Here is a 16,331-nt window from a genome sequence, read left to right on the forward strand (position 1 = left end):
AATGATAAAATAAATAAATAAATACTGCTACTCAGCCATTCTTCAGCACCAGCATTTCAAGTTTCCACTGTCAAATCTTTGTTCTTTTTCCCTCTCTTCCTCTCTCCACTTCAGACCTACTCTTACTTTGAAGACTTGAGTTTTGATTGCTGCATGATGCCCTTTCCAACTTACCCAACCCTTTAGAGTGTTACAAAGGCAGATGAGTCTCTAGTCTGTGTTCAGAAAATAAAAGCAAAGGGTAGATTTTCTTCCGTGAAGATCATAAATGAGTTTGATAAAGATACCTGACATTTAAAGAGCAAAGACTCCTCTGCAGGCACCTCTTATAACATAATAAACAATTGAATCCTCTTCACTTGTCGTAACTTATCTGTTGGGCCAAATATATGTAGAAGTAGTCTTAAAAGATATGACTATACCCAAGTGATTATTTTCCCAAATGACCAGTGCTTGTCTCTCACCTGATATATTGATTCTCGGCTGGAAATTTGTTTTATTAGAAGTTTGGTATCCTCTTGACTTTTGACATAACCTTTTGTAATACTATACATCAAGCGGAGGCGCTTTTTGATCTGCACATCTACAATATTTATCAGCAGTGGTATTATTAACTGGAACAATGAAGAGGGAAAAAAGTCTGAAAATTTAATGAAGAAAAGCACCCTCAAAGGCAAGTGTTCTCAAAGTATCATCTTAGGGAACAGTGACACTGCCCAGAGACATATTTGAAACGCAAATTCTCAGCCCCCTACCCTGCAGACCTGCTACACCAGAAATTCTGGGGATGGGGCTCAAAAATCAGTGTCTTAACAAGTCCTCCAGGTGATTCTATCTACACTCAAGTTTGAGAGCCACCTTTAAAGAAATGAAAGGTCAATGAATAATTGGCTCTGTAGCTTTAAGAGGAAGTCCCCACCACTGTCTTTACCCCCCATTCTTCACACCCCCAGATTTCAGGAGACAAGACTGGTGGTGGTCCCTTAACCTGTATGACAATCACCAACCAAATCAACCATCCTTCAGTTTCTTGACTTGCAAGATAAGGAACATAGGATATTAAAGATAATTCTTAGCTCTAAGTTTCCCAAATCATAAGCTTAGGCAAGAGAGTGTAGTGATTGAAGAGAATGGTATTTTAAATATAATACTTTGAAGATTCAAGTGCCAGCTCTATGACCTGGAGCAAGTTACTTATGACCTTGAGGATTCTGTCTCCTCATCTATAAAATAAGGGTAATGATAGGTAAGGACCCAACGTCCAATGGAGCAGCTCCTCACAGCTGATAGAAACAATCACAGAGACAGAATCAGGTCAGAAAACAGGGTAGATGGTGAGGGACCAGGTCACAAAGGAGGAAGGTGAAAAGAGCAAAATAACATCAAAGCAGAGGAATTACAAGAGCAGAGAAAGAAGAGATTTTTAGCTGCTTTTATGGTTGTGTAACTTTGGGCAGAGGGAGAGATAATAAAGAGGATTTTTAGAAAGTTTTTTTCCATGATGTGCTGTCACCCCTTGAGCTGTTCCTACAAAGATCTAAAGTAAAAATCTCCAATATTCTTCCAAGCTCTCCAATATAGGTTTCTTTTGAAAGCCACATTGTACTGAGACTAGCTATTAAAGCATCTGACTTCATATAGTGGTAACATCTACTTCACAAGGCTATTGCCATAATTTAATTAGATAATGTGTGTCAAGTGCTCTGCACAGTTCCTGGAACATAGTAATTGCTCAATAGAAAGAGGTCATCCTGATTATATTAATTCCTTAAATATACCTCATGGAGATTTGTCAAAGCATGGTGGACACAAGTAGCAACTGTTTCACACTCTGAATAGAGTTGATTTCCGCAATAGATCATCTTTAAATCTTTACTTCCCTCAGAGAGACATTTCACAAGGTATTACTTCTACAATAATTATTTTGCCTTCATCTGCATCCAATCTCTGTATAAAAACTGATTACCTAAGGAAGCCTCTCCCTTCCATTTTAAGACTTAGCCTCATACTACACAAACTGACTTCTAACATACTTTGTGTTATGGTAGGGTTATACATTATGTAGACACTTGGCTGTAAACTTAGCTCATAAAGCAAAAATCACAAATAATCAAAATTACCCCTTAAAGCAGGTTTTCTGTATACAACTCTGCATGGTAACTCTTAAGAATAGCAAAGCTTGGTAACATTGATATAGAATCAAGAAAGGAACAGACAATAAAGTCTACAAGTCTGAGCATTCAAACAATTTTGCCTTTAAGATGACTACTAAATTTCATGGAGAATAGGAACTAAATGGAGGATTCCGAAATGAACACCTTTTGTTACTAGGGTGTTTTTCAGCAGTTTTTTAAATATCAATTCTTCATAACTTCAATATACCAATAAACTTGTCTGACATAATAAGAATTAAACAACTAAAAAAAATGGAATGGCAAATGAAATCATCTAAAGCTCCCAAGTAAAAATCTTATATAAGAAATCTTCATTGGAAAGAAAGACAGGAGATTTAAGAGCTGAGACTGGAAAACTGAAAATCTACCTTCAGAATCAAAACCAGAGGCATGGAAAGAAGGAATAGTAGTTGTTACAGAGATTGAAGGCCACAGTAAAATTAAGCTCCCTAGACTTTATGCTGCATAAAAGTAGCCTGTAGAGAAAATATTTTCATGTTTCTGCACAGTTAGGGCTTTCTAAAGAGCAAATTTTACTAAAACTTGGAGAACTTGTTTCTGGGTCACCCCACTTCAAGTGGCACCAAATTTTAATTTATTCACTCAACAAGTATTTTATTAAGAGCTTACTATATGCTAGGCACCATTCCAGAGCCATAGGTTACATCAATGACCAAAACAAAGATTTCTACCTCATGGAGAGTACATACAACATACAGTACAAAAGTAGTAAGTGCTATGAGAAAAAAACTAAACCTTAAGCAGATAGAGGAAGGTCAGGAAGATGGGATGGGAAGCTGGTATGTGTGGGGGGGAGCAGGTTGCCATTTCACACAGAGTGGTCAGGGAAGGCATTCTCTCTGTGAGAAGGTGAGAATGAACCAAGCAGACACCTGTAGAGACAGCACCATAAAGACAGCTCCTTCTCTTGTTTCCTTCAGAATAATGAGGTTTCTAAACACATTTAACATACAGTGTAGGAAAAAAATAAACAGTATTTAAAAATGTGATATTTTACCTTGATGAAAGGAATAAACCTAATTATTCTGAAATATCCTAGTATTACTGTCATTTGAATAAGAGCAAAGTTGTCTGGTCTCAATTTGACAAAGTATATACAAAAGATATCAATGATTCCAACAAGCATGATAAGAAACTCCAAAGTATTCCAATATTGATGAAAATACTTCCTTTTCAAACTTATTATCTATTTAGAAAACAAATAGAATGTATGTTATTTCATAGCACCTATGCAATAATGGGGGTGGGAAAGCATCTTCAGAATTAGCAGTTCAATCCTCAACTACAAGTGATTTGTACTCCAAAAGTTGAGTTTTAAGTTATTCATTTGGAATTCCAAAAAAAATATTTTTAATTTCCAACTTCAAAAATTATAATTTGATTCAAAATATATATAATGTATAATGAAGTTGAAATGCCAAAAGCAAGGAATTAAAAATAGCAATAAACAGAGTCATTGCAACCATCTTAATAATAAAGTATAAAAACAGTAATGCTGACAAGTCGTCTTCAAAGCATTTGTCCTAAAAAGCAGTTCTCATCTTATGACAAGGACCTAGCAAGCCAATTTGGGTGTATTCACTTATTCGTTTTTTGCATCATTAGTGAGAGCATTTGAAGGAAACAACCATCTGTATTTTCTATCTGGATTTCCATTTCTCTTGCACATCAATTGGATTCGCTCCACTTTTATGATGCTTACCTGATATCCAAGACCATGACTATAATACTGATTTCATTATTAAACACAGAAAATTCATAAAGATTATTAAAATTCCAAGATCCTATCAACTACTACATCAAATGGCTTCTAGTATCAAGGTATTTCAATAATATGACAAAAATAGATTCAGAAACATCTGAATTGTTCTTTTCATTGGATATATTTTGAACAGTACCTTCATTGCTGATTGAAATATGTATAAAAAGACAAAATAGTTGTTCACTGACATAAGTCCTGACACATTTAACTCTCTTGCCATTGGCCATAGATGCATTATCATAGGATAAATGTACATTACTGTTATAATATGTCCTGCATATTCAAATTCTTCTGAAAATACCACATGACATACAAAAAGCAGAAATTTATTATCCCTGAAAAAAAGAGAGCAATAAAATGTTAGATCACATTAAAAATAAAGCAACTGAGGGACAACTGGGTGGCTCAGTGGTTGAGTGACTGCCTTTGGCTCAGGGCATGATCCTGGAGTCCTGGGATTAAGTCCCATGTTGGGTTCCCTGCATGGAGCCTGCTTCTTCCTCTACCTGTGTCTCTGCCTCTCTCTCTCTCTCTCTCTCTCTCTCTCTCTCTTTCTCATTAATAAATAAATAAAATCTTTAAAATATATCTATATAAAACAATTGAGACCTGAAGTTCAACATTTAATTTAACAAATCATTGATATTAATCTGGAGAAGATTATAAGATATAAAATATAAAATAAATAAGCAAAAACCTAAACCTTCAATATACAATAATCATCATAAAGATAAAAATATAGCTGTTACTCATCTCTATCAGGATGGGGAGCATTTTTCAAAATCAAGGCAAATAGTACATAAGAAACAAGGCAAAGATTCATTCATCAAAAGCAAGAAGCAGAGAAAAATGTCAACATCACTTAAAAGTAAGAACAGGAAAAAATATTCTATTCAGTAATTACCGTGATGTATTTTTTTTTTAATTTTCCAACCCATCCTAAGTAGAGCCTAACAAAAAGTGGTTACCTGGGTATACGCTACGATCCTAGGATTTTAATTCTTTATATATCTCTTTAAACTTGATACATAGAAAAAAGTAAAAATATTATCAGAATTTGTTATGAAAGGTATGTCAACACCCACTTAAAAGTTAGTAGCATGAATATCTCTGGCATTTCTCACTTTTACATCTTTTGTTAACAGAAAAACCTTGTCTTCCTGCTCTAAAAAGTAGATGAGTTCACAAGTTTTAATAAAGTGAGGAATTTACACCAGTTAAGTAAATCTATGTCTTGTGATGTTTTAGAAAATTGGTTACAGATATTATTAAGGCTATGTTGTATTTTTCCTAGTTATGGACATCAACAGAACCACCCCATGGCATGGATGAAATTGAGAGGAAGATATAGGCCATGAATTTGAAATTTCTCTCCCTTGCCCAGTGTTAAACCCAGAAGAATATGAAAGCAGCCCAGTTTGTAATATCACCCTAAGACATGGCAATTACCACTTAAAGAGTCCAAATATGACCATTTTTTAAAAAATACTTTATTTATATTAGAGAGACAGAGAAAGTGAGAGCATGAGTATAAAGAAGAGGGAGAAGCAGGCTCCCCACAGAGAAGAGAGCCCCATGTCGGGCTCCATCTTAGGACCTGGGATCATGACCTGAGCCAAAGGCAGATGCTTAACAGACTGAGCCACCCAGGTGCCCCTGACCATTCTTTTCTTTTTCTTCTTCTTCCTACCTACTCTCTAACAGAGGTATCAACAAAGTTTCTAAAATAGAGTGGAGGAAGAGAAGCAAGTGCTCTGCTCCGTTACTACTCCATCAATAAAAGCTGGCCATAGTATTCGTTGATTTTTTTTTAATAAGGAAAATCAATGTAATCAATGCTGACAATGTCAGCATTTGTTGGCTGGTCATATTTTTAAGTATATTGCTATAAAGGTTTATAATACTTACCCATATAGAATAAAAAGTGCCTTATCTTTATGATATTCCAAGGAAGTTAACATGTTTTTAAACTTTATAAGCCAACTTCTAGCTCTTACATAAGTTGAAACATCATAAATACTCATGAATCTAACAAAGAAAAATATACACATATGGTAAAATAAAAATCAAGTGCTATACTTTTGGGTGATATAAAAAGGGAAAGTTTATTAAAAAGATTTATTAAGAATGCTCTGTCCTGAGTCTTTGTATCCATCCACATACCCACCCATGGTGAGGTGCAGGAAACCCCTGCTGCCTCTGGTCCCTGGAATCACTCTTGACCTGAGGTAGTATATAAGTACAGCCTCTCCAGACTAATTCTTTCGGGTTCAGAATCAAGCTCCCCTTTGTCATGCCTTGCCTTACCCAAACCTCTCCAAGACCCTGAAGGCCCCCTTCCCAAATTTTAGGAACTGATGTTAGATCTCCCAGATAGATCACCAGATTGCCAAAATATTGACTATCCCCTGGCAGGATTGCCCATTATTGCTCCATCCGTAAGCTTTGTCCTGGACCATCCATTAGCTAATGCTTTCCAGGACTACGACCAGATATTGACATTTCTCTAAGATAGTCAAACTTTGCCCACCAAATTTAATTGCATCTCTCAGATCCATCAGTTGGGTCAGTTCCTTCAAGGCTTGTCCCACCTGTCTAATGACAGGTTCCACACTTCTCTACCTACCCTATCCAGTAACTTAGTACAGATGATATAAAGAAAAGATAAATATAATAGTATATGAAACTACATAGGTTCTCTTTCATGGCACCCCTAGTGTCTTATCTAATTACACTGTAGTCAGATCTTCCACCAGAATCTCCTAATGTCACCAGAGTTATGAACTTTCAGGAGAAAAAGTATAAACAAGTAAAATAAGAAGTAGATGGATAGACAGGTGGATGGAAAGAGAGATGGAAGATAGGTGAGATAAATAGATTGATCAATCTAGACATTTAACTCTGAGTTTGATTCTTTTTTACTATATACCTATTTGATTTTGGAAATAACAATATAAGAGATATTATACTCACTTTCCTTGGATGGGGCGAAAGCTTTTGGTTGCACTAATTAATATCCGGGCTGCCTCTACACTGAGGATTCCATCATTACATTGTTTTTCAAAGCTACTCTAAACATACAATTTGAAATAAACATTACAAAGGACCAAAACATAATATAATATATTCTGTTTGACCTTTACATAGCCCTCACTATTATTGTTGAATTCATTATAGGAAAATATAATACATAATATAAATATTTTTAAAATCCTGTAGCAGCAAATAAATTTCATTCAGTTTAAATGTTTACTGAATATTCATTTATTGCAAAGTACTTTCCTGGATACAATAAAATATACAAAGTTTCTTAGCTCAAAATCTATACAAGTCAAAGAGTTTTTCTTAAGTAATATAAATAGCACCATAGCATCATCTTTCTGCAACAAGATAATGCAAAGTATTAATTCAAAGGTTAACTAATCATCTCAACTTCTTAAAGAACTACCAAGAAAGAAAAGTACACTGTGCTCTTTTTTCCCTTTTTTCCAGGTTTATTGTGATATAATTGACATAACATTGTGTAAGTTTAAGGTGTACAATGTGATGACTTAATATACTCATATATATTGCAAAATGGTTACCACATAAAGTTAGTTAATATAACTTTTTTGTGTGTGATTGTGTGTGATTTAGGATCCACTCTCGTGGCAACTTTCAAGTCTATAATATAGAATTGTTATAATTACCACACTATAGCCCCAGAACTTATTCATCTTATAACTGGAAGTGTGTAGGCTTTGACTAACATCTCCTCCATTTCCCCTACCTCCCAATCCCTGGAAACCACCATTTTACTCTGTTTCTATTAGTTTGGCTTTTTTTTTCTTTAAGATTCCACACATAACTGAAATTATATAGTATTTGCCTTTCTCTGACTTATTTTATCTAGAATAATGCCCTCAAGTCACAAATGGCAGGATTTCCTTCTGTTCAGTGGTTGAATATTATTCCACTAGATAGATAGATTATAGATGATAGATAGATGATAGATAGATAGATAGATAGATAGATAATATACATTTTCTTTATTCATCCTTCAATGGACACTTAGGTTATATCCATGTCTTGGTTATTGTGAATAGTGCTGAAAGAAACATGGGACTACAGAGATCTCTTTGAGATCCTATTACCATTTCCTTCTGATGTATATGCAGAAGTGGAGTCGCTGGAATATATGGTGGTTCTAGCTTTAATTTTTTGAAGAATCTTTATATAATTTTCTGTAGTAGCTGTACCAATTTACATTACTATCAACGGTGCACAAGGGTTCCCTTTTCTCCACATCTTAGCCAACATGTATCTCTTGTTTTGAGGGGGATATTCAGCCTAACAGGTGTGATGTGATATAGTTTTTTTTTTCAAGTTTTTATTTTAATCACCCAGTGGTCTTCAGGACAAGTGCCTTTCTTAATCCCTATCACCTATTACATTCATCCCCCTGCCAACCTCCCCTCAGTTTGTTCTCCATAGTTAAGAGTCTGTTTCTTGGTTTGTCTCTCTATATATATTTTTTCCCTTGGTTTATTTGTTTTGTTCCTTAAGTTCCACGTGTGAGTGAAATTATATGGTATTTGTCTTTCTCTGACTCACCATTATACACTGTAGCTCCATCCATGTCGCTGCGATGATATATCACTTCTTTATCCATTCATCAATCAGTGGATACTTGGGCTCCTTCCATATCTTGGCTATTACAAATACTGCTGCTATAAACATAAGGGTGCATGTATCCCTTTAAATTAGGGATTTTGTATTGTTTGGGCAAATACCCAGTATTGTGATTCCTGGATCAGAGGGGAGTTGTATTTTTAGTTTTTTGAGGAACCTCCATAATGTTTTCCACAATGGCTACACCAGTTTGCATTCTCACCAAAAGTATAAGAGTGTTCCCCTCTCTCCACATCCTCACCAGTACATGTTGTTTGTGTTGTTGATTTAGCCATTCTGACAGGTGCGGGGCAATATCTTTCTGTAGTTTTGATTTGCATTTCCCTGATGATCAGTGATGATGAGCATCTTTTCATGTATCTGTTGGCCATCTGTATGTCTTGTTTGGAGAGGTGTCTGTTCATGTCTTTTGTCCATTTTTAAATGGATTATTTGGGTTTTGGGTGCTGAGTTTTATAAGTTCTTTATATATCTTGGATACTAACCCTTTATCAGAAGTGTCATTTGCAAATATCTTCTTCCATTCCATAGGTTGTCATTATAATTTTGATTAGTCTCTTTCTGATGATTAGTTGAGTACCTTAACATGTGCCTGTTGGCCATTTGTATTTGTCTTCTTTGGAAAAATGTCTATTCAGGTCCTTTGCCTATTTTTAATCAGATTATCTGTTTTTTTTTCTATTGAGTCATATAAGTTTCTTATATTTTTTGTATATCAACCTGTTTTCTGACATATGATTTGCGAATAATTTCTTCCATTCTATAGGTTGCCTTATCATTTTGTTGAGAGTTTATTTTACTATCCAGAAGGTTTTTTATTTTATTTTATTTTATTTTTATCCAGAAGGTTTTTTAGTTGCAGTTGCTTCTGTTGTGTCTTGGGTAACATCTTAAAAAATTGGTTGTCAAGACCAATGTCAAGAAGCTTTTTCTCTATGTTTCTTCTAAGAGTTTTATGGTTTCTGTCTTATATCTAAATCTTTAATCCATTTAGAGTTAATTTTGTAGGTGGTATGGCAGAGGTTTAATTTCATTCTTTTGCATGTAAATACTCAGTTTTCTCACCATTTATCAAAAACACTTTTTCTCATTGGTATTCTTCACTTTCTTGTCAAATATTAATTGACCATACATGCATGGGTTTATTTTAGGGGGTCTCAATTCCATTCTGTTGGTCTATGTGTCTGTTTTTATGTCAGTACTATACTCTTTTGATTACTCTAGCTATGTAGCATAGTTTGAAATCAGGAAGTGTGATGCCTCCAGCTTTGTTCTTTCTCAAAATTGCTTTGACTATTCAGATTCTTTTGTGGTTTTTTTTTTTTAAGATTTTCTTTATTTATTCATGAGAGATACACAGAGAGAGGCAGAGATATAGGCAGAAGGAGAAGGAGGCTCCCTGCAGGGAACCTGATGCAGAACTTGATCCCAGGACCCTGGGATCATGACCTGAGCCAAAGGCAGATGCTCAACCATTGAGCCATCCAGGTGTCCCTCTTTTGTGGTTTCATATACATTTTTAATTGTTTATTTTATTTTTGTGAAAAATGCCATTGGTGTTTTGATGAAGATTTCATTGAATCTATAATGGCTTTAGGTAATAAGGGTTTCAGGAGTAGAATTTAGTAATTCATCACTTACATATAACACCTAGTGCTCATCCCAACAAGTGTCCTCCTTGATGCCCTTCACTCATTTACCCCATACCCTTCATCCACCTCCCCTCCAGCAACCCTGTTTGTTCTCTATAGTTAAGAGTCTTTTATGGTGGCCTCCCTCTCTATTTTTATCTTTATCTTATTTTTCCTTCCCTTCCCCCATGTTTATCTGTTTCATTTCTTAAATTTGACCTATGAGTGAAATCATATTTGTCTTTCTCTGACTTATTTTGCTAAGCATAATACACTCTAGTTCCAGTCACATTGTTCCAAATGGCAAGATTTCATTCTTTTTGATGGCTGAGTGATATTCCAATTATATATATATATATATATATATATATGGAATATGTATATACCACATCTTCTTTATCTATTCATTGGTAGTTGGACATCTGGGCTCTTTCCATAATTTGGCTATTGTGAACATTGCTGCTATAAACATTGGGTACAGGTGCCCCTCCAAACTAGCATTTCTGTATGCTTTGGATAAATACCTAGTAGTGCAATTGCTGGATCATAGGGTAGTTCTATTTTTAACTTTTTGAGGAACTTCCATACTGTTTCCCAGAGTGGCTGTGCCAGTTTACATTCCCACCAGCAATGTAAGAGTGTTCCCCTTCCTCCACATCCTTGCCAAATCTATTGTTTCCTAAGTTGCTAATTTTAACCATTCTGAGGGGTGTGAGGCTGTATCACATTGTGGTTTTAATTTGTATTTCCCGGGATCCCTGGGTGGCACAGCGGTTTGGTGCCTGCCTTTGGCCCAGGGCACAGTCCTGGAGACCCGGGATCGAATCCCACGTCGGGCTCCCGGTGCATGGAGCCTGCTTCTCCCTCTGCCTGTGTCTCTGCCTCTCTCTCTCTCTCTCTGTATGACTATCATAAATAAAAAATAAATAAATAAATAAAAAATAATTTGTATTTCCCTGATGATGAGTGATGTTGAGCATTTTTCATGTGTCTGTTAGCCATTTGTATGTCTTCTTTGGGAAAATGTCTGTTCATGTCTTCTACACATTTCTTAACTGGACATTTCTTTTTTGGGCATTGATTTTGATGAGTTCTTTATGTATTTTGGATACTAATCCTTTATCAGATATGACATTTGCAAATATCTTCTCCCATTCCATTGCCTTTTAGTTTTGCTGACCGTTTTCTTCACTGTGCAAAAGCTTTTTATCTTTATGAATTGTTCATTGCCTTTGTTTCTCTTGCCTCTGGTGATGTGTCTAGTAAGAAGTTGCTATGGTCAAAGTCAAGAGGTTGCTTTTGTGTTCTCCTCTAGGATCTTGATGGATTCCTGTCTCACATTTAGGTCTTTCATTCATTTTGAAGTTATTTTTGTTTATGGTGTAAGAAAGTGGTCCAGTTTCATTCTTTTGCATGTTGTTGTCCAGGTTTCCCAACACCATTTGTTGGAGAGACTGTCTTTTTCCCATCAGATATTCTTCCCCACTTTGTCAAAGATTAATTGATCATATAGTTGTGGGTCCCTTTCTGGGTTCTCTATTTTGTTCCATTGATTTATGTGTCTGTTTTGGTGCCAGTACCATACTCTCTTGATGATTACAGCTTTGTAATACAGTTTGAAGTCTGGGATTGTTATTTATCATAAATGCTTATATTTAGCATTTAGCAATTTAGCATAAATTTCCCTCTTAGAACTATTTTTGCAGCATCCTATAAGTTTTAATATGTTGTGTTTTCATTTTAATTTGTCTTAAGATATTTTCTGATTTCCCTTTTGATTTCTTCCTTGACTCATTGGTTGTTTAGGAGTTGTGTTGTTGTCTAATTTCCATGTATTTGTGAATTTTTCAGTTTGTTATTGATTTCTAGTTTTATACCATTTATACCATTCTATGCCATTGATTTCTAGTTTTATACCATCTTTACAATGATATAAAGGAAAGACACTTGATATAATTTCAATATTTTTAGATTTGGTAAGACTTGTTTTGTGACTCAACATATAATCTATCCTGGAGAATGTCCCATGTGAACTTAGGAAGAATATGCATTTTGGTGTGTTGAATGGAATATTCTGAATGTTTCTTAGTGTATTTGATCTATAAGTGTTATTCAGATCCACTGTCTCCTTGCTAATGTTCTGTTTGTATTATCTATTTGATATTGAAAATGGAATATTGAAGTCCCTTACTATGATTTTCATTGCTATTTATTTCTTTCAATTCTGTTAATATTTGTTTTAAAAATTTAGGTGCTCCAGTGCTAGGCATGTATATTTACAGATGTTATTGGCACCTCTACCACTATATAGTGGTTTTCTTGTTCTCTTGTGACTAATTTTGCCTTTAAGTCTATTTTAACTGAAAAAAGTATAGGCACTCTTGCTCTCTTTTGGTTAATATTTGCATGGAATCTTTTCCCAATCCTTCATTTTCAAGCCTTATGTGTGTCCTTAAATCTTAAGTGAGTCTCTTGTAGCAGCATATTGTTGGATTTGGGTTTTTACATCCATTCATCCATTCTGTCTTTTGATTGGAGAATTTAGGCATTCACATTTAAAGTCCTTATTGATAGAAAAGACTTATAACTGCCATTCTGTTCATTGTTTTATGACTGTTTCTTTAGTTCCTTTGTTCCCTTTTTTCTCTCTCACTCCTTTGTGATTTATTTTTTGTAGTAGTATATTCTAATTCCTTTCCTTTTATCTTTCATGTATCTACTATGTGTTTTTTCTTTCTTATTACCAGTGAGGCTTCTTCTTTTTTTTTTTTTTTTTTTTTTTTTTTTTTTTTATTTACGATAGTCATACAGAGAGAGAGAGAGGTAGAGACACAGGCGGAGGGAGAAGCAGGCTCCATGCACCGGGAGCCTGACGTGGGATTCGATCCCGGGTCTCCAGGATCGCGCCCTGGGCCAAAGGCAGGCGCCAAACCGCTGCGCCACCCAGGGATCCCACCAGTGAGGCTTCTATAAAACATCTTAGAAATATAAGTAGACTGTATTCTTGTGTCAACCCCCCAATAAAATTTAGGAGAAAAAAATAACACCTTTTAGGGGCCTCTAATATTGAAGGTTAAAGTAACCTCCTAAGACTACTGCCTAAACTTTCTTCCTCAATGCTGACCATGTTACTCTTGCTTATCTATTGTTTCTAAATGTTGTTTCCAACCTCCACTAAAGTTAGCACATTTTCTCAAGTTTCACGATTGTAGAGATAATAGTCACTACAGGAAAATGGAATTCATACCACTTATTTCTTGAGGTAATAATCATCTATTCACCAACTCCTTTTCCAAGAAATAGGAAAATGATCCATGTATAATATATGGGAAGATAAAGCATGTGAACTCTGAAGCTGCCTTCTAAAGGGTAGAAGGGCAATAAACAGGCTATCCTTACTCTGATGGTCACTGAGGCACGTGATAGATTATCTACACTTTGTAGGCTTTCCTGATAGCCCTGGAAAGATACTCACTATGAGAGAAGGTATGTCCCAGAATTCAGATCTGAGGCATATATATAAATATTACACAATTAATATATAATTATTGCACACATATAGAATTATAATTCCAGCCCTGCCCATCCAGAAACAAGTTTGGCTCAAGAAAATTATGATTTACTAGTATTATGGGGTTTTTTTAAATTTTTTTATTGGTGTTCAATTTGCCAACATATAGAATAACACCCAGTGCTCATCCCATCAAGTGCCCCCCTCAGTGCCCGTCACCCAGTCACCCCCATCCCCTGCCCACCTCCCTTTCTACCACCCCTTGTTCGTTTCCCAGAGTTAGGAGTCTCTCATGTTCTGTCTCCCTTTCTGATATTTCCCACTCATTTTTTTCTCCTTTCCCCTTTATTCCCTTTCACTATCTTTTTATATTCCTTATGGGGTTTTTTAAATTGAATTTGTTTATTGAATGTGTCCTTGATTCCAAGCCCCATGCTAAGGCATGGAGGATATAATCTAAGGCTTTAAGGAGTTTGTAGCCTAGTAGAAGACGAGGAAAAATAGACACATAGAACTGTAAAACAAGGTAGGAAGTATGAAAGGATAAAAGTAACCACAAGACACTAATTAAACTTGGTGTGGGGCAGGGTCAGAGAAAATATCCTGAAAGAAATGATACCTCAGTTGAGTCTTAAAAAATGAGCATAATTATCCAGATGAAGAATGGGGGTGGGGGTGAAGAGTGGGAAAGGAAGTGAGCAGAGAGGGGCATCAGAAATGCATGCACACGGGATCCCTGGGTGGCGCAGTGGTTAGGCGCCTGCCTTTGGCCCAGGGCGCGATCCTGGAGACCCGGATCGAGTCCCACGTGGGGCTCCCGGTGCATGGAGCCTGCTTCTCCCTCTGCCTGTGTCTCTGCCTCTCTCTCTCTCTCTCTCTCTCTCTCTCTATCATAAATAAATAAAAAAATTAAAAAAAAAAAGAAATGCATGCACAGAGATGAGAAATAGCATGCTGAGTGCAGTAAAAGTTGTGGGGCAGAGAATGGTGATAGAAACAGAGAGACAGGTAGGGGCCGGATTATAAAAGACATTGTACTTATATATAGACTTGATTTCATAGGTAAACTCTCCCTGGAAGGTAATAAGTTAATACTGTGAGATACTACTTGAATCTCCCCCCACCAAAATATGCTATATGAGAAAGTGGAGGAGGGAAAGTTTGCATTCAATATTCCCTCTTAGAGAGTCTCAATGCATATCAGCATGTTAGAAATTGAGATAGTCTACAAGAAGGAGTTCCATAAGAAACCAGTTTAACTTTGTTTAAACTAGCATTTCCCAAACAAATTTGAGCATGGAAACTTGTTTTGTTATGCAGTCCCTATTAACATTCTGTGTAGCAAATATTCTTTGGAACTCACTTTGGAAAATGCTGTAGGACCTGAGGAGCCATTTGAAGCTGGAAGATAGTATAGTCCTATTTGTCTTTTAGGTAAGTCACTGTGATTTGATCATGGAAATATTGAAAATAGGGAGAGACTAGTTGAAGGTTATTATTTAGGCAAGAGGTTATAATGTCCTAAATTAATAGACACGAGAATGGAAAGGGGTATATTTGACAAATATTTAGAAGGTAAGCTTGAGAGAGCTTGGGAAAGGAGGGAAAAAGAGGATTGACCCAAGTGATCACATGGGTAATGAGTCCACTCATTGAGACCAAGAATGCGAGAGCAGGTTTGAGTGCTTCCAGCCAAGACCAATGACAGAATCATCCAGATTGCCAACCCATAGAACTGTGAGAAATAATAAGCCATTGTTTTAAGCCAGTAAGTTTTGGGCTGATTTGATATATAGCAAAAGCTGACCAAAACAGAAATCAGTACCAACTGTGCAGAGCCTCTATAACAAAGGGGTAAAACATGTGACATTAGCTCTAAGAGTTGGGGGTGAATAGAGTCTGGGAGAGCAGTGCAAAAACTAGTATAAGGGCAGGAGAGAGGCAGTTGAGCTATAAAGAGGTACCACAATGGGCAATACTGTCACCCGAGGCCATTTGGAAGATGGAAAATGTGCCCAATGATCTTATGAATCTGGCTGCTAAGAATATTTCTAGATTTCTAATATTCTAGAAATATTAAAACTATCAACTGTCTGAGCTACTTATAAAAGTATGGGAAGAGGGATAAACCAAAGGGAACCAGTTAACTCTGCAGCAGAAATTAGAGTCCATGATTTGTCAGGTTGCAAACTAAACTCCTTTCTCACCTGCAGTCTCTCCAGCTGGCAAAAGACCTAAAAACAAAGATCAAATCTAGAATGCTGACAGTAAAATATAGCCTCAGGTTCAAGGTCAAGTTAAGGGTGTGCCTGAAGACCCTTTGTTAAGACCACTGAAAAATTAAATCTGATATTCAGTCTATCTTCTCAAGCCGACTAAAGTCTTTCTCAGACCCATGTTCTGAAAAGGAATGGACTTGTGTGGAAAATACACAAGTTTTTAAGGAAGTTGTACCAGGTTAGACTAAAAAAGATAGAAACCATTCTAAATGAATAGAAACATCACAAGTTTCTACCAACAGAAATCAGGCTGACAAAGCCAGTCAGCTACAAATATAGATT

General features: G+C 36.0%; 1 protein-coding gene across 1 annotated transcript in view; it reads right to left on the minus strand.

Moving 5' to 3' along the window:
• Nucleotides 1-16,331, minus strand: part of SLC9C2 (solute carrier family 9 member C2 (putative)) — a 92,589-nt gene that overhangs the window by 28,924 nt on the left and 47,334 nt on the right. Inside the window, exons 13-17 of the mRNA XM_055319023.1 lie at nt 6,931-7,028; nt 5,866-5,985; nt 4,094-4,292; nt 3,193-3,381; nt 465-614 (exon numbers count right to left, since the gene is read on the minus strand). Coding sequence (XP_055174998.1) covers nt 465-614; nt 3,193-3,381; nt 4,094-4,292; nt 5,866-5,985; nt 6,931-7,028 — 756 coding nt within the window. The remainder of the gene's footprint in view (nt 1-464; nt 615-3,192; nt 3,382-4,093; nt 4,293-5,865; nt 5,986-6,930; nt 7,029-16,331) is intronic.

The sequence above is a fragment of the Nyctereutes procyonoides genome, unplaced genomic scaffold, assembly GCF_905146905.1.
Source record: "Nyctereutes procyonoides isolate TBG_1078 unplaced genomic scaffold, NYPRO_anot_genome, whole genome shotgun sequence".
NCBI lineage: Eukaryota > Metazoa > Chordata > Mammalia > Carnivora > Canidae > Nyctereutes > Nyctereutes procyonoides.